Source organism: Acinonyx jubatus, chromosome B4 (genome assembly GCF_027475565.1).
Source record: "Acinonyx jubatus isolate Ajub_Pintada_27869175 chromosome B4, VMU_Ajub_asm_v1.0, whole genome shotgun sequence".
Classification (NCBI taxonomy): Eukaryota; Metazoa; Chordata; class Mammalia; order Carnivora; family Felidae; genus Acinonyx; species Acinonyx jubatus.
The window spans coordinates 114,197,961-114,216,763 of NC_069387.1; the positions used below are offsets into that span (position 1 = coordinate 114,197,961).

Sequence of the window (18,803 nt, forward strand, 5' to 3'; positions counted from 1 at the left end):
AAAAATAAATAAACACTAAAAAAAAAAAAAAAAAAAAAAAAAAAAAGACAATTTTGGGGCACCTGAGTGGCTCAGTAGGTTAAGCATCTGACTTTGGCTCAGGTCATGATCTCACAGTTTGTGAGTTCAAGCCTGGCATTGGATTGTCTGCTGTCAGCACAGAGCCCGCTTAGGATCTTCCCTGCCTCTCTCCTGCTCACTCTCTAAAATAAATAAACATAAAAAAAAGAAAAAAGGTGGGGCGCTTGGTGGCTCAGCAGGTTGAGTGTCCAACTTCGGCTCAGGTCATAATCTCACGGTCAGTGGGCTCAAGCCCCACATCGCACTCTGCAAGCTGGGAGCTTGCTGTGGATTCTGTGTCTCCCTCTTTCTCTGCCCCTCCCCCACTCACACTCTGTCTCTCTCTCAAAAATAAATAATAAACATTAAAAAAGAATTTTAGGGGGCGCCTGGGTGGCCTCAGTCGGTTGAGCGTCCGATTTCAGCTCAGGTCACGATCTCGCGGTCCGTGAGTTTGAGCCCCGTGTCGGGCTCTGGGCTGATGGCTCAGAGCCTGGTGCCTGCTTCCGATTCTGTGTCTCCCTCTCTCTCTGCCCCTACCCCGTTCATACTCTGTCTCTCTCTGTCTCAAAAATAAATAAACGTTAAAAAAAAAAAAGATTAAAAAAAGAATTTTAGAAAGAAAAAAGAAAAAATAGAAAAAAGGCATTTTCTAGAAAATGTACTCTTTTCAAGTTCTGTAACAGATACAATATTTTCTGAATTCTAAATCCCACTAAAGTATTACAATCTGACTAAATAATTGATTGAATCAATTTTTCCACATTAGAAAGACATAAACTAAATTCAAAAAGGAAATAATTTCTGGTTATGCATGCATCACAAAAGACTTTGTTTCCTACATTTGAAATGCAAATAAGCAAGACAGTCAGTCAAAAATCCCACTAAAGCTATATGAATGTGTTAAGCTTATCTGTCATGTACAAATGTCTCCTTCCATTAGGCGATTATCCCTTCCTCCGGCTCATCAGAAACACACATGGCCACTTACCAGGAAAAACACTCGGGGCTGCATGACTTTCCGAGACAGCTTCATCAGAGTTCCCTCTTTCAGAAAAACCTGATTCATCCAAACAAATATGCATTTAATCCCACCATCATAACACAACTATGATAAATATCTAATTTGTTTTTCAACTTTCTTTACCCCAAATTTTTTTTGGGGGAACAGGGCTGGGTGGACATAGTTGCCATGTCACTTTTTACAGTTATGGTTTCTTTTTAAGCTGCTTAAGGAACTGGACAAGCCAGCAGAGTTTCATAAATCCAGTATTGGTCCCAGGGGTACTATGTGGTCTGAAATGTAACTGACTGAGCGTGTACTTGATCCTAAGGCATAGCCAACATCCTGACAATTGCACTTTGTAATTTTCCTGAACTCATTTCCTACGCCACTGTTGTGCTCTATGAGGAGCACCAAAATACCAATTTTCTCCCTCCCCTCTTAAAGATTTTAAATGAAATTGTCTTTAAAGCTGTGTGAGGTCAGTTAGTATTACACAATAAAATGATCCTATTTAATCAGATACTCTGTGGGGTTCCTTGCCTTTCTCCTAATTGAATTGAACTTCTTGTCACAGTGACTTAAATCATGAATGTTTTGAATGGATAGAATGAGCTTGGTTGATCCAGATTGAGTCAGTGAAGAGTAACAACAACAAATAAACCTATTTTCGTAACTGAAATGAAAAATAGCTACAAACAGTGTCTAAATACATTGTATTAAGTTTGCAAAAGGCAGTCTAAAAACACTTACCCGTCCAGGTTGCACTATTTCATGGTGTCCATTTAAGCTGTATTGAATTTGCATAAGTTTCTGAAAGTTGTCCTACAGAAAGAGAATGTATAGCATATGAAAGGCCTGGGCTTTTAGGTTCAATAGTATAACAGCTACTGACATCAAGATACTTACCCCTTGCTTCATGGTGTCATTGGCGTGGTTGGCTACCTCAATAACAACAGCAAGGGCATCTAAAATGTATAGGAACAGAAGGGACATCAGGTTATTCCAATGAATGGCAACATTAAGCAATTCCAGAGGGCCAGATAGCAAGTTTATAGCAGCAAACCCTGGAGGAGCTTGGGTCTGATGAGGGCAATACCAAGGAAAAACAGTACTCATGAAGAAAAATGAGCCCAATACTCTAATGAGACATTATAGGCTATATGTGTCAATAGTATAAATGTCAGGGTTGCTTTGTGCTAAGATTTGATTACCCTATTGAATGTTTACAAGGATAAGGAAAGGATTTCACCTGGAAGTTAAAGACCATTCCAGTATAAAATGCCTTGGGAGAGAAGTACCGTGGCACAGGGGACAGGAAACCAGAACTATGAAAAGTAACGATTTAAGAGGGTCAGGGCTTCGCTGCCTTCTCTTGGTCTGATCCCAAGGGGAAAGAAATACCACAAAGAAGCATGTGAGGCTTTAGGAAATTACATGCACTATTTTGTGAGCTGAGTAATTTATCTGTGTTTATTCTTATTAACCCCTTGCCTTTAACAAAGTGTTTTTGAATGCTCTAGTCTTGTCATCTTCATAACTAGATATAAAGGGGAAAGTCTGCACTTTGTCTCCTTTTGGGCTATAGTTGTTCTTAAGACAGTAATGCTTCCCTACAGACATGGGGACATATGGAAAGACAATTTTTGGTTGTCACAGTGACTGGGAAGATCCACTGGCCTTTAGTGGGTAAGAGCCAGGGATGCTAAGCATCTTGCGAGACTAATTACAAGTTCATATAAAGAAGGTTATCCGAAATGACAGTAGCACTCCCACAGAGAAAAAATGGTAGAGTATTTATTTTATTTTATTTATTTTTGTTTCTTTTAATATGAAATTTATTGTCAAATTGGTTTCCATACAACACCCAGTGCTCATCCCAACAGGTGCCCTCCTCAGTGCCCATCACCCACTTTCCCCTCCCTCCCACTCCCCATCAACCCTCAGTTTATTCTCAGTTTTTAAGAGTCTCTTATGGTTTGCCTCCCTCTCTAACTTTTTTTTCCCCCTTCCCCTCCCCCATGGTCTTCTGTTAAGTTTCTCAGGATCCACATAAGAGTGAAAATATATGGTATCTGTCTTTCTCTGTATGACTTATTTCACTTAATGTAATACAAAAACTGGTAGAGTATTAGAGAGGGAAGTATGTCCCCCTGAGGCTGGTGTGGTAGTGGCAATAATCATCAACAAAAGAACTATAAAAAAGAAAAAAAAAGAAAAAAAGAAAAGATCAATTTCTGGCAAGAGGTTGAGGTTTTTTTGGTCCCATTACTGTAACCTACCAATAGATTCTCTTTCTGGTGTTAGCCTTAGAGGGTTCTACATTCTTCAAACATGTATTATTATCACCATTATCAAAGAAAAGCAGTACTTCCTTATAGATACCCCAGGCATTTATCAGAATTTACTGCACATGACACTCAGCACAGCAGATATTCAAGAGTGATCCTGGACACATTCCCTTCCTTCTGGCCCATGTGAATTCCCAGTGCGCAGGGAGAAAAGGTTTAGGATTTCACAAGTGGATACAATGATAAAACAGCTGCTATCTGGTCACCAGGCCTCCAAGCTCTACCTTCTCCTATCCATTTTGCAATTCTACTTTCCCCATGTCACCCCTTTAGGGATCCCTTTAACTTTTCTGCCAGCCTTCCAAAGGCATATTTGTCTCATTTTCTCTCACCTCTTGGGCAATCTCATCTACAACTTTTCACTGTTTTACTGCCATGCTTCTGGCCACACAGTGCACTTCACTGTTCACTGCTTCTTTGAACCTATGTCTTTGCTGAAGGGTGTAATTTCCTTTAAGCAAGCTCCTTCATCTCTGGTGCTATATTTGTTTTATCTGGAAAATGGAGCTAATAACTCACTTTCCTTGAAGGCAGGAGCCCTGGGAGAGATGTTTTGAGGCCCTAGTCACTAAGTTGTGGCTAAAATTTTCATCTTCACAAGCCAGACTCTGGTCTGGAATGCCTGCTCTCCCTCTCGTCCACCCTTCAACTCATCTCCAGCCCCACTTCTCTCTAAGCAAAGCACTGCCTCTTCAATCTTTGCATCTTCCCCACTCTTTGAAATGATTCTGTACTGCTCACTACATCCTTACTTTAAATTTTTTTAATCTTTATTTTTGAGAGAGAGAGAGATAGTGTGAGTGGGGGAGGAGCAGAGAGAGAGGGAGACACAGAATTCGAAGCAGGCTCCAGGCTCTGAGCTGTCAGCACAGAGCCTGATGCGGGGCTTGAACCCACAAACCATGATATCATGACCTGAGCCGAAGCTGGACGCTCAACCGACTGAGCCACCCAGGCGCCCCACATCCTTACTTTAAAGCTATCTGTTTTGTTCTTTATCTGATGGGTATTACGGACTTTTCTCTTCAACTAGATTACATGTTCACCTAAGACAAGAAGCACACCACATACTCCACTCCAAACTTTGCCTTTTTTTTTTAAAGCACCTTTAAAAGCAAAACACTTGCAAAGAGAAGATGTTAGATTAGAAGAAGTAAAATGATTAAGAGAATGAGTAAGAATCTCCACAAAATGGGATAAAAACCTATTCAGCTTTGTAATCTGAAAATGTAAAGGATGTATAAGAATTGTAATCAGAATTCATAAAATTAATGGAGTATGGACATGGACTTCAGATTAGAGCCAGGGATATACCTATGGCATTTGAAAGAGGTACTTTGGGGATAGAAAGAAACACCAGTATCCGGAACAGAATTAATCCTTGTGTATGTGTGTGTGTATGTGTAAGAGAGAAACATACATACACACACACACACACACACACACACACAGTGGATTAATCTGTGAATATCAATGAGTCCCTTGTATTGTAATGGAAGTTTTCCTTTAAGTGCTACTAGGGGCGAGGGGTAGAAGGGTGGTAAGGCAATTGCCCAGCATCAAGCAGTCTTAGAATATGCTATTTTAGAATTTATCCCTGATTTGTGTAGTTGATCACTTCACAGAATCATGATTTTAAAGCCTGAAAGGACCTTGCAGATCAACTGGTTACATCCCGGCTTTTCAAAGCAACAGACACATCTACAGAAGGTGAATTTTCCACTGGCACGGAGTGACTGAGCATAGAAGGAACCTTCCTTATTCTAGAACATGCGGGGTCCTCTCTCAGGAGGCCAGCTTCTGTGGCCAGCTATAATATAAGAACTTCTACAACATATAATACCACAAAAGTTATTTACCTTGAGTGTCTCTGAAATCTCCAGAGTCCTCTAGAAGATTTTTCAAATAATCTAGAAAAGGAAAAGGATTATAGTATTTAGTAAAATAAAGCACTAAGGAAAAAAGCATTTCATCTTTCTTATTCAATACTTTAGTCAGTTTTGTTGGTCAATATATGTGCTAGTTCAATGTGCACTAACTTAAAAAAAATTTTTTTTTTAATGTTTATTTATTTCTGAGACAGAGAGAGACAGAGCACGTGTGGGGGAGGGGCAGAGAGAGAGGGAGACATAGAATCAGAAGCAGGCTCCAGGCTCTCAGCTGTCAGCACAGAGCCTGATGCGGGGCTTGAACTCACAAACCGTGAGATCATGACCTGAGCCAAAGTTGGTTGCCCAACTGACTGAGCCACCCAGGTGCCCCAATGTGCACTAACTTTCTAAAAATGTGAAAGAATAAAGCCCCAAGATGCATTTGAAATTAGAACACAGGCTCAGAGCTAGAAAATCAGGGGCCACACTGGTCATTTTCTTTTCTTTTTTAATGTTTATTTTATTTTGAGGAAGAGAGAGAGGGAAAGAGAGAGAGAGGGAGGGAGGGAGGGAGAGGGAGAGAACGAACCCCAAGCAGGCTCTGTGCTAATGTGCCCCACTGCGTGGGGCTCGATCTCATGGCCGTTTGACCACGACCTGAGCTGAAACTAAGAGACGCTTAAATGACTGAACCACCCAGGCATCCCCACACCCGTCATTTTCAAGATGAGGAATCAGGTTATGTAACAGTGTTTCACTGAAGTTACAACCTCTAGCTAAGACTAGAATCCAGGTTTCCTGATGCCCAGTTTAGCACTTTTACTCCAATACACATGAAATGCCTTAATCTCAAATCAGCTGTGTGTCCAGCACAAAATTCTAAGCATTAATAGACTGAATACCTAAGGGATTTGTCAATCTGAGAGTCTAACAATGCAGAGAACATCAGAGGAATACACTACATATGTCTAGAGCAGTGGTTCTCAAATGGGGGTGGAGTTTGCTTGCAAAGGGACATTTGGAAATGTCTGAAGACATTTCTGATTGTCACAACTGGGCAAAGGGGGTTCCATTGGCATCTAGTGACTAGAGGCCAGGGATGCTAAATATCCTACAAATGCACTGGACAGCCCCACAATAAATAATTATCTAAGCCAAAATGTCAATAGGGTTGTAGTTGAGAAACTCTGGTCTAAATGAAGATGTTTTTTAAATAAGCTATGTAGGTATACAGTTCTTATAATACAGAAAAAAAAATTAAGGCAATAGGTTATATTTTATAAGTCTTTAACACTAACAGATGTCATGGGATTTCAAGGTACTTCAATCTCTGTTGAGAAATGTTGGATGATTTCGATTATCTCTCAAAACAAATTCTTAAAAAACAAAACAAAAACAAAACCACACATACAAACCACCCCCCCAAACAAATTCTGTTCCCTGGAATTTAAATTCACCCCACTACATGATCTCTATGGACTTTTGTGATTTTCTGTCTCACTACTGCTTAACACAGGCCCTTTGTCCTTACCAAAGTCTGATTCTGCACAATGCTTGAATACTTCCCATGTGGTCCCTGGCTCCAAACTTTTGTCTCTAATGTTCCCTTCTACTGAATCGTTTTCTCTGTCTCTGCACATAAAAATTCTCCCATTCTTCAAGGTTCATCTTAAATTCCTCTTCTCTTACCAAACTTTCCATTTGAAAGAAATATTCTCTCCCTTTGAATAATGTATTACACAGTAGTTACTCACTTTATGCCTTTTATCATTTTCTCATTAGACTCAAAGCTCCTTGAGGGCAGGAGCCATATCTGATTCATCTTTCTATCCCTCATAGTACATAGCCTGGTTCTTTGAATACCAGAGACAAGAAATGCTTGATGAATAAAAATATAAATAATTTTTTTTAAGACAGGATTATGTTTAGGAAAAAGGCAGTAAAGGCTGAAACCTTTGTTTCAACTCCTAGTGCCAGTGGGAGTTGAGAAAATAAAAAGAGGAAAGGCATATTAAGAGACTGAATGCATTTTTATCAGAATCAATCTCCATTCAGCAACATTATACAACTGGTTAATTTCATCTCATGGATTTATGAAGTCATGCTCAAAGACACAAAGGGAAACCTGGATGTTAGTGTCAGCTTTTTTAATTCAATAGCTGACACAAACACACACACCCAATTGCTGAAACTCTGTACATCTTTGAAACAGTGATCCAAGAACTCGTATGAGTTTAGACATGTACACTATAAATACCCAGCTCTGGCAATAAGCCATGGGGAGATACTGTATATGACGACATTAAGCTTCTATGCACCATCCCTAGCAATTTAGCTCTTAAAGTAATCCGAAAACAAGTTGGAGAGTATGGTACCAATCAAATAGATTTAAAAAACCCACAAAAACTAACAAAATGCACTTACTACACATTACACTTAGCCTCACCTGGAGATGAAAAATTAATCTCACTCTGACCCCACTCAGAATGCATTCCATTTATAAGCTGTGTTCAGTGGGCCCAAATATTTAACTTTCCCATGAGTAACAAGGCTGGGGAGAAAAACCTACTCTTCTTCTTACATCTTCTCAACACCTGGACTATCGCATTAATCAAAAGTGATGTCCCTTAGAACCTCTAGTTAGTGTAAGAGTGTGGAAAAGCAAGCAGATTTATTTAAATATCAGATTCATGGCAAGTTCCTACTTTGTCTTCAATTTTTGTTCTTTAATACAAAAGTATGCCCAAACAAACAGAGACATTTCTCTAAACCAAGAGGGCTCACTGGAAGATGTCCGTATTAGGAAATCCTGACCTCCGAATCACAGGGCTGAGCTTGATAAGTTTGAGTTGCATTTTCTTTCCCTGAACTCAAGCTCAGCTGCTGTCCACCAACCTGACCTTGAGGCACAGAATGGAAATACACAAACTGGCTGAGCAGAAAACCCACCACTAGAATGCTGCAAAATCATGCTTTTAACCAAGGATGGAATGGAGTTAGGTTTACTTTCCTGGCCAACTAAAAAAACAAAACAAAACAAAAAAACCCTTAAATTTCAGCTTTCAAAATCCAATTTTCCAAAATCGAATTTTCCAAATTCAACTTTCTCATGGATCCATCCATCCATCCATCTATATTTTCAGGGCACCTTGTTGCAGTACATCATCTTCACAAGTTTTTTACCTTTTCAAAGAAGACCAGACCATGAATCCCCTTGGTTAAGAATCACTCAGTGCCTTAACTGCAAAATGAGAAGAATGTGGCTGTTCAGCCTCTGAGTCAGATGGGAGGAGCACTGAAACCACGAGCTGCCCTAGTGACTGTTATGACCCAGGTGAAACCCCAGAACAGAGACCAGACAGACACGCTTGTGTTAGTCACAGGGAATTCTTACTACGTACCATTTAGAACCTAGTAATCTGCATGAGCTTCATTAGAAACAATGAGAACAGAATAGTCATTTCAATTTGCCATGTTACACTTACAGTATCCCAAGATTTTCCTACTTTTACCAAACCAAACTAGGCATTTAAAAAATTTTCACTAATAAAAATGCTTCAAATGCTGCTAAGGTTATTTATAACTAAGAAAAAAAAGTTGGTGCAGTGTGCACGGGCACCACAAAATGTACTTTCTGGCCAGCAGGTGGCATCATTGATTAATAAAAGTTAATTAACCCCTATTATTACCATTAGAAGCACAAAATTAGCCAAAACCTAGCATGTACCTCAAGAGATATACAAGTTAACTTTGTTCTCATATATGAAGCCCAGAGTGAAAGGATAAGGACACAACAAATACTATATGTTGTGAGAGGTCTACGTTTTCTGTATATATGGGCTCCTAATAATAAGCCTTATCACCCCCTGATTACCTAATCAAAAAATAATCAACTTAAAGCAGAAAACTGTTCAGAAGTACACTTAACCTTTCCTAAAAATGAGTCACTTGTGGGATTGGGATTCTGGGACATTTTAATTCAACAACACCCAGTTGGATTCCTGCACTATGTGCTGAGAAACGGTTGGTGGCAAAGCACAGAGGAAATGAACATACAAGGACAGTGACATTCCAAAGTCAATCTGTTTTGAACTTGAGAATGTGTCTTACTTTGTACTACCCACATTTCTTGTTTCCTCCTTAAATATGCACTGAAATCAGTGACACATCCAGAATTATGGGATCCAGAGAAAAATAAGTCTAGTCAATAAGCTTCTTTGCCAAAGTTTCAAATTTTAAAGGCAACCAGAAATTATCCTGACTTCTGAGACAAATAAATTATTTTAAATACCAAAAATAAAAGTCAAGTGTTATGTTGCAAGACATACTGCTGCCATCTTCAAGGCAGCTTGGTGAAGTGGTCAAGGGCACTCACTGGCAGTGTGAGAATAGACTCTTCATCGTCCAGCTATGTCTAGCTGAGGCTTTTGACTTTGGCCATGCCCTGTAGCATTTCTGTGTGTCAATATCCACATACATAAAATAAGTAGGGTGGACCAGACTGGAAAACTGTAATGATTATCATTCTAATGTATTATGAAGCACATTTAAAAAAATATTCTAAAATGCATTATAGGAAATCTGGAAAATTAAACAATGGAGAGAACTCAAATCACTCACATCTGTTAAATAACTATTATGGAGGCGCCCAGTTGGCTCAGTCGGTTAAGCACCCAACTTCGGCTCAGGTCATAATCTTGTGGTTTGTGAGTCTGAGCCCCACATGGGACTCTGGACTGACAGTGTGGAGCCTGCTTGGGATTCTCTCTCTTCCTCTCTCTCTGCCCCTGTCTTGCTTGTTCTCTCTCTCAAAAGAAAATAAAAATAAACTTAAAATAACTATTATGATTAAAAATATTTCCTTGTTTTTATAAATGCTTGATTTTAATTTTAATAATTCTATAGGATTTTATAGCCCATTTAAAATCTTTTGGCCCACATATTTTTTTCCCATAGGAATAGCTGAACAACATCCCGTGAGACGGATGTTATTCGGTACTTAGGTACTAAAGGTCATTTAAAAATTATCTTGTTTTGGCTGTTCTAAATAATATAGTCCTATATCCTAATTTGCCCATAATGATGCTGCTGTATACTTGTTGCCCTTGTCTAACTATAAATAGTGCCTTTCACTCTTTGAATAATAAATTGTCTAATCATTTTAATTATAAGTAACACTGATCAGTATCTTCATATATTTGTCTTTTTTTACATACTTGAGATTATTTCCTGATCAGAGAAAATGAAGTTTTTTTAAAGTACCTGATATATATATATATATATATATATATATATATATATATATATATATGAGAGATCCTCCCTAAAGGGATACACCAACTTAAAATATCATTATAAATACATGAGAATATCAAATTCACTAATGATCCAGTTATATGTATTGTAGTTTTTTACTGCTGATATAGTAGGGGGAATTAAAAACTTGTTTTAGGGGCACCTGGGTGGCTCAGTCGGTTAGGCGGCCGACTTTGGCTCAGGTCATGATCTCGCGGTCTGTGAGTTCGAGCCCCGCGTCGGGCTCTGTGCTGACAGCTCAGAGCCTGGAGCCTGTTTCGGATTCTGTGTCTCCCTCTCTCTGACCCTCCCCCGTTCATGCTCTGTCTCTCTCTGTCTCAAAAACAAATAAACGTTAAAAAAAAATTTTAAACTAAAACTTGTTTTAATTAATACTTATGATTTAGAGGATGTTAGATATGCCACTGTGTATTTATTATGCATTTTCTTAGTGAATTATTCCTATGTTTAGTCTAGATATCTAAGGGAATTTTAATATTCTTAGTGAAAAAGCAATTTCTTTCATATTTGCTACTAAGATATTTTCTGACACATTATCTTTTAATTTTGACTGTTTTAAACCTCTATAATGCTTTTATTATTTAGAATAGTATAAAGGTATCAATATTTTCCTTTATAATTTCTTTATTTTTCTGGGCTTAGAAAACCATCTCTCCTCTTCTCCCTATCCTTAGTTTTAATGACCAATTTTATTTTTTTACCTTCTTTCCCCCCGTAGTTTAATGCTTTATTTTTTTTATTTTAATTAAGTCTTTCTTTTTTTTTTTTTTTAAGAGCAGTTTTACGTTCACAGTAAAGCTGAGAGGAAGGAACAGAGATTTTCCATACACCTCCCACTCCCACATGCACAGCCTCTCCCATTAGCAACATTCCCCACCAGAGTGGTACATTTACTACAACTGATAAAGCTATACTGACACATCATTATTACGCAGAGTCCATAGTTCACTGTTGGTGTTGTATATTCTATGGGTTTAGACAAACATAAAATGATATGTATCCCTGATGACGGTAATGTACAAAGTATTTTCACTGCCCTAAAAATCCTCTATGCTCTGCCTATTTAATTTTGATTTTAGTGTATTCACTAATGTATGAATCTCAATTTTTTTTCTTAAAAAAATTTTTTTTAATGTTTATTTATTTTTGAGGGGGGTGGTAGGGAGAGAGGGAGACACAGAATTTGAAGCAGGTTCTAGGCTCGGAGCTGTCAGCACAGAGCCTGATGCAGGGCTCAAACTCACAAACCATGAGATCATGAACTGAGCCGAAGTTGTATGCTTAACCGACTGAGCCACTCAGGCGACCCATTAATTTTTCCTTTCTTCTGTCTTACACTTCCTATCTTGCCATACATTACATTTTTATAAACAGGGCCATTTTAAAGTTACCTCCTTATTCTATTAATAGAATAATAATTTTCATTTTTCAAATTTTTATTTATGTTGACAAAGAGAGCATGTGCATGCATGAACACATGCAGGAAAGGGTCAGAGAGAGAGAGGGAGAGAGAGAATCCCAAGCAGGCTCTGCATTGTCAGATCTCATGAACCAGGAGATCATGACCTGAGCTGAAACCAAGAGTCGGATGCTTAATCAACTGAGCCACCCAGGCGCCTCAATAATTATTACTGTTCAATTAATAGGTCTTTCTTTTATACATATATATAATTTTCCCCCCTTACCTTACCCCAGGGTCTTCTATTAAGTTGCTCAAATTCCACATGAGTGAAAACATAGATATGTCTTTTCTCTGACTGACTTATTTCACTTAGCATAATACCTCTAGTTCCATCCACATTGTTGCAAATGGTAAGATCTCATTCTTTTTCATTGCTGAGTAATATTCCATTGTATGTATGTATGTGTGTGTGTGTGTGTATACCAATCTTCTTTATCCATTCATCAGTTGATGGACATTTGAGCTCTTTGGATAAATTCCTATAGTGCTATTGCTGGGTCATAAGATAATTCTATTTTCAAATTTTTGAGGAACCTCCACACTGTTTTCCAGAGTAGCTGCACCAGTTTGCATTCCCACCAACAGTGCAAGAGGGTTCCCCTTTCTCCACATCCTTGTCAACATCTGTTGTTGCCTGAGTTAATTTTAGCCACTCTGGTGTGAGGCGGTATCTCAATGTGGTTTTGATTTGTATTTCCCTGATGATGAGTGATGTTGAGCATCTCTTCATGTGTCTGTTAGCCATCTGGATGTCTTCTTCAGAAAATTGTCTATTCATGTCTTCTGCCCATTTCTTCCCTGGCTTATTTGTTTTCCAGGTGTTGAGTTTGGTAAATTCTTTATAGATTTTGGATACTAACCTTTTATCTGATACGTCATTTACAAGTATCTTCTCCCATTCTGTTGGTTGCCATTTGGTTTTGCTAATTGTTTCCTTTGCTGTGCAGAAGCTTTTTATCTTGAGGATGTCCCAATAGTTCTTTTTTGCTTTTATTTCCCTTGTCTTTGGAGACATGTCAAATAAGAAGTTGCTGTGGCTGAGGCCAAAGAGGTTGTTGCCTGTTTTTCTCCTCTAGGATTTTGATGGTTTCATGTCTCACATTTAGGTCTTTCATCCATTTTGAGTTTATTTTTGTGTATGGTGTAAGAAAGTGGTCCAGTTTCATTCTTCTGGATGTTGCTGTCCAGTTCTCCCAGCACCATTTGCTGAAGAGACTGTCTTTTTTCCAGTGGATACTCTTTCCTGATTTGTCAAAGATTAGTTGGCCATACATTTGTGGGTCTGATTCTGGATTCTCTATATTATTCCATTGGTCTATGTGTCTGTTTTTGTTCCAATACCATACTATCTTGAATGACTACAGCTTTGTAGTACAGGCTAAAGTCCAGAATTGTGATGCCTCCAGCTTTGGCTTTCTTTTTCAATGTTACTTTGGCTATTCAGGGTCTTTTGTGGTTCCATACAAATTTTAGGATTGTTTGTCCTAGTTCTAAGAAGAATGCTGGTGTTTCAATAGGTCTATTCTTGCAATGGGATTATGTGCTTTTAATTATTGACGTTGTAGGATATGTATTGGCTGATGTTTCCCTCCCAGAATATTCTTTAATGATGTACTCTATTTTGCTAAACTGTGGGCTTCATGAAGACGAGGAGCTTGAATTATCCTCGATTCCAGTACCTAGAACAAGGTCTGGTACATATTCAATAAATGTTTCCTGAATTTATGGTGGACTAAATGATACTCCATTTAGGGTAACCACTTCTTGCTTTCTACTTTACTAAGCAGTTGAGATAATACCTTGAGGGTCTGACTAGTGTAAAAGTACTCAGGCCCCTGCTCTCATTCTCTTGCGTCTCAAATATTAATTCTATTCTGGTCCTTGAAATGTGGCCCCGGGCTGCCTCTTGTACATACAGTGCTTGTCTGAATTAGAAAAAGTGACCTTTCTGGGCTCTCAGAAAGCAGGCCATGCCTTTCTGTGAATTAGAAAAGGCCACCTCTCCTGGGCTGATGCACTCCCACCCAGAGCACACAAGATGTCGAGCAGAGCGCAGGCTGGACCTGGACATCAGCCAAAGCCCTTGTACAGGACATAGCCAATGAGGCAGCCCTGGTCTATGCTAGACTTTGGGTCAGGGCCCTGGTCCTGAGGTGGCATGCCCAAAGGACTTACAAACTAAATCTAACTCCACGGGCTCATCTTACGCAAAATTGTGTAGCAGATTTTACAATGGACAGAATCTTCCTGTGGTCCCTTTTTATTGGGACAGACTGGCTAGGCATATCCAGGATGCCCTTAGAGGAATCCAAACGGTAGGAAGTCTCTCAACAAAAGTAAACATCCATTATTTTGACTTGGTTGATACTGCTTTTTTCCATGGATACATTTTCCAGCCCTTAGGCCTGCCAGTTTACTAGGTGACAATCTCAAAGGTACAGAAATGGTTTTGGCACAGTGAAGTTTCATTTACAGAAGTTCTTATCCATATTTGGTCCTTACCACCTTAATTATCAACAAAGAACAAATTTAGGTTTAGGGAACTAAGTATATTTTATTTTATTAGCCAAAGAATAGCCAAGAAAAGAATAAAGCAAATACAAACACTAAAGTGAATTCAGGTTTGAGTGAATTTCAGCATTTTCTTCAATGGGAACAGTTCCTGATGTAAGCCCATGACTAACAAACACTAAGAGGAAAACTCAGTCAGCTTGCTGGATCTTTGGCAAGGCAAGTTTCAATGATAGAGGCATTTGGCTATCTACAGGGAATCTGAGTCAAACATACACAGAGAACTAGAACAAAGAATGACTTTACAATGATGTCTGTGGGTACAGTTCTGGGGATCTACAAACTTGGATGGGCAAAGAACAAAAAAACAAACAATATTTTCACTAACTTCGACATGAAATACAGAATTTCCTTCTATTGTGAATGTAGGCAACAAACCACAGTATTACCAATGATACCAATGACTTTACCACCAGGGAAGTCACATAATTTTTTATTATCACATCACAGTTGTTGCAGATATCTCAAAATACTGTTTACCATCACCACTATATCAAAATCATGGTAGTTCTTATATCTACCACCAGATCTTCTTTTTAATGCATTACTAAAGTAGCACATGTATTACTATGTAACACTATAAAACTATTTTAATAACTGTATTTCAGGCTAATTGGTTCCTTTTAATCTTATGTATATTGTTCTGTAACTTTAAAAAAAGTATTCTAAGAGATCCATAGACCTCACCAGATTACCAGAGGGATCCAGGCATAAAAAAGGTTAAGAACCTCTATTCTGTAGAGAAAGTGAGATTACATTTAAATGCTATAATTTAGGGGTGCCTCGGAGGCTCAGTCGGGTTGAGCATCCAACTTTTGGTTTCAGCTCAGATCATGGTCTCATGGTTTGTGGGTTTGAGCCCCATGTCAGGCTCTGTGCTGACAGTGCGGAGCCTGCTTGGGATTCTCTCTCTCCCTCTCTTTCTGCCTCTCCCCTGCTTGCTCTCTCTGTCTCTCTCTCAAAATAAATAAATAAGCTTAAAAACATTCAAATAAAAGTTATAATTTAATAGAACAGGCAGATGAAATGTGCTTATATCCTAAAGTCTTTCCATAGTACTAAATATTTCCACAGTACTAAGATATTTCATGGATAGAATTTATTAAATACCATCTCTCAAAATACCTTGTTCACAACTATAATTAAAAAATTAATTGTAACATGTTGAGAGTTGAGCTAATAACAACAGGAATTCTGAATATTATCACTGCCTTACATCAGGGTCTTTGGGTTCTTCAGAAACTAAATTCCTTGGCTGGTGATTGGGACAGCCCCACCTTTCATCACGTTCTGCCCTAGAGAAAGTGTTAGAATGACTTTGAGGAAGACAATTAGCCCTGGGTTATAAAACAAATATTTGCTAAGCAGAAGTTTCATTTTTCAGTAAGAATTTTTTAAAAGTCATGCATTAATTTGACTGTGATCTTTTGTTGAATCTGCTTATTAGTCTGTTCATAGCTCAAATTAATAGCTTCAGAACACTATAACAGATGTTTTTAATATCCCATTTTCTACCAACATGGGAAATCCTGGATTTCTAAAACCTAGAGGGAGTTAATACCATCCCAGACTAAAGGCAAAGATTACAGGAAAAGTAATATAATATGTCGTTAGTCACTTATAACATAAATATTTAGAACAAGATCAAAGAAAACTACCTGATCCAAATTTAATCAAAGTTCAAAGGACTGTTTTTTCCTCCTAAATATAGAAATGGAAAAGATATTTCAGAGGAATTTTTAAATTATGTTTTTCATTTTATTTTACTTTCTCAACATGATCCTCACTGATTTAACTTTTTTCAACACCAATGTAGTAACTTTCCACAAATAAAAGGTTTTTTTGTTGGAAAAATTTATACTGCATATAACACAGAGACAAAAAAAACCTAAAAGGATCTATGATAGTCATCTCTGGATGGTAGAAGATAAAGAAGAACTATGTTTTATAATACTTATGTATTTTTTAATAGGCACAAAAGACCCTTACAAAAACAAATCCTCAAAATATAGTCACTCAAACAAATGACGAGATCAGTTTAATTTTCAGGACTCGAGGAGAGGACACTCTTGGTGAAAGCCTCAGTGGTTGGGCATGGCCCCAAAGAGGAGGACTAGAAGCTCCACCAGAGCAAGGACCACCTTGGTGTTGGCCAGTGTATACAGGTGTCCGGCTCAAGTTCAGTCCATATAAATATTGATTAATGAAAGAGAGAATCTGGCCTTGAGGACATCTTTCAGTACAGAGTGAAAAAACCTATTGCAGTTAGAGCGAAGGAAAACAAAGTTTGGGAAATTCTGGGTTATAACATGTGGCCTTTATATTGTGAATAATAATGTCCCCCCCCTCCATTAAGACTTTTTTTTTAGAGTGATTTTATGTTCACAGCAGACCTGAGAGAAAGGCATAGAGATTTCCCATATACCCTCTGCCCCAGACATGCACAGACATTCCCATTACCAATATCCTCCACCAGAGTGGTATGTTTGTTAGAATAGAGGAAGCTACATTGACACATCACAACCCCCCACTCCTCCCAAAGCCGATAGTTTACATTAGGATTTACTCTTGGTGTGGTATATTCTATGGGTTTGGGCAAATGACAGGTATCTGCTATTATGGTAGGATAATGTAAGTTTTCAACTTTCCTGGGCTCTCCTCCCAGTTCCTGGCAGGGCTGCTAAAACCCTTGTGATTTTCTAAGTGATAAGAGCACTAGGAGCATCTTTTGTTCTAACATCTGGCCTCTGACCCTAGTTCTGACAGAACTCCTAAATCCTCTGAAACTTCCTAGGTGATAGGAATGTCTTTTGTTATAATGAGCTGACTCTGGGTGGGCTCCTGAATAGCTCCTAGATAAGGGCTGGTCACCAGAAAGATCAAGCCATGATTATAAGCTTGAGACTTTCAGCCCTACTCTCCATCCTATAGGAAGGGAAGAGGGCTAGAAGTGGAGTTAATATTGGATCATGACCACATGATGAAGCCTTCATTAAAATTCCGAAGTATAGGGGTTAGAGTTTCTGGTTGCTGAACATGTGGAGGTGCTGGGAGAGTGGTACCCAGAGAGGGCATGGAAGCTCCAAGATCCTTCCCATATACTTTTCCCTATGCATCCCTTCCATCTAGATAGTCACTTTTTTCCTTCATCATACCCTTAAAAAAATTATTTATTTATTTATTTATTTTTGAGACAGAGAGAGAGAGAGAGAGAGAGAGAGAGTGCGCGTGCAAGCGAGTGGGGGAGGGTCAGAGAGAGAGAATATCAAGCAGGCTCCGCACTGTCAGCATGGAGCCTGATGTGGGGCTCAAACTCACAAACCATGAGATCATGACCTGAGCTGAAACCAAGTGTCAGACACTTAACTGACTGAAGCCCCCCGCTTTTACCATATCCTTTAAAAATAAACCAGCAAATGTAAATAAGTGTTACTCTGAGTTCTATGAGCCATTCTGGCAAAGTAGTGAATCCAAGGAGAGAATCAGGGGAACCCAGATTTATAGCTGGTTGATCAGAAATACAGGTGGGGCGCCTGGGTGGCTCAGTCGATTGAGCGTCAGACTTCAGCTCAGGTCATGATTTCCTGGTTCATGAGTTTGAGCCCATTGGGCTCTGTGCTGACAGCTCAGAGCCTGGAGCCTGCTTCAGATTCTGTGTCTCCCTCTCTCTCTGCCCCTCTCCTGCTCACGCTCTGTTTGTCTCTCAAAATGAATAAATCTTAAAAAAAAAGAAAAGAAAAGAAATACAGGTGACAACCTGGGACATGTTGAATGGCATGTGAAGTTTGCAGGGGGGTAGTCTTGTGGGATGGAGCCCTTGATCTGTAGAATCTGGCACTATTTCCAGGTAGATAGTGCCTGAATTGAATCAAATTGTAGGACACCTAGCTGATGTTAAAGATAATTGCCTAGTATGGGACTAAACTACACATCTGGTGTCAGTACTGTGAGTGTGGTGGTGGTGGTGTGTGAACAGGAGAGACACAGGAGTGGGTTTTTCCTTTTGGTATCCTTGGAAAAGAGATTAAGTGACAATGTGCCAGGGGTGGTGGTGGTGATAAGAGGTAGCATGACCAGAAGGAAGATATTGCCACAATTTGACAGGAGTTTAGGAAGGCCTGGCCTAGAACAAGGGAAATGGAAACAGCAGGAATCAGAGGCAAAGGAAA

General features: G+C 38.9%; 1 protein-coding gene across 3 annotated transcripts in view; it reads right to left on the reverse strand.

Annotated features, from left to right (window-relative positions):
- The window catches only part of FGD6 (FYVE, RhoGEF and PH domain containing 6), a 114,275-nt gene that overhangs the window by 22,179 nt on the left and 73,293 nt on the right, over nt 1-18,803 (reverse strand). For all 3 annotated transcript variants that reach the window (XM_053226621.1, XM_015070477.3, XM_027071067.2), the window contains 4 exons: nt 5,274-5,324; nt 1,973-2,031; nt 1,817-1,888; nt 1,052-1,120 (listed from right to left, as the gene is read on the reverse strand). In XM_053226621.1, the coding sequence (XP_053082596.1) occupies nt 1,052-1,120; nt 1,817-1,888; nt 1,973-2,031; nt 5,274-5,324 (251 nt within the window). The remainder of the gene's footprint in view (nt 1-1,051; nt 1,121-1,816; nt 1,889-1,972; nt 2,032-5,273; nt 5,325-18,803) is intronic.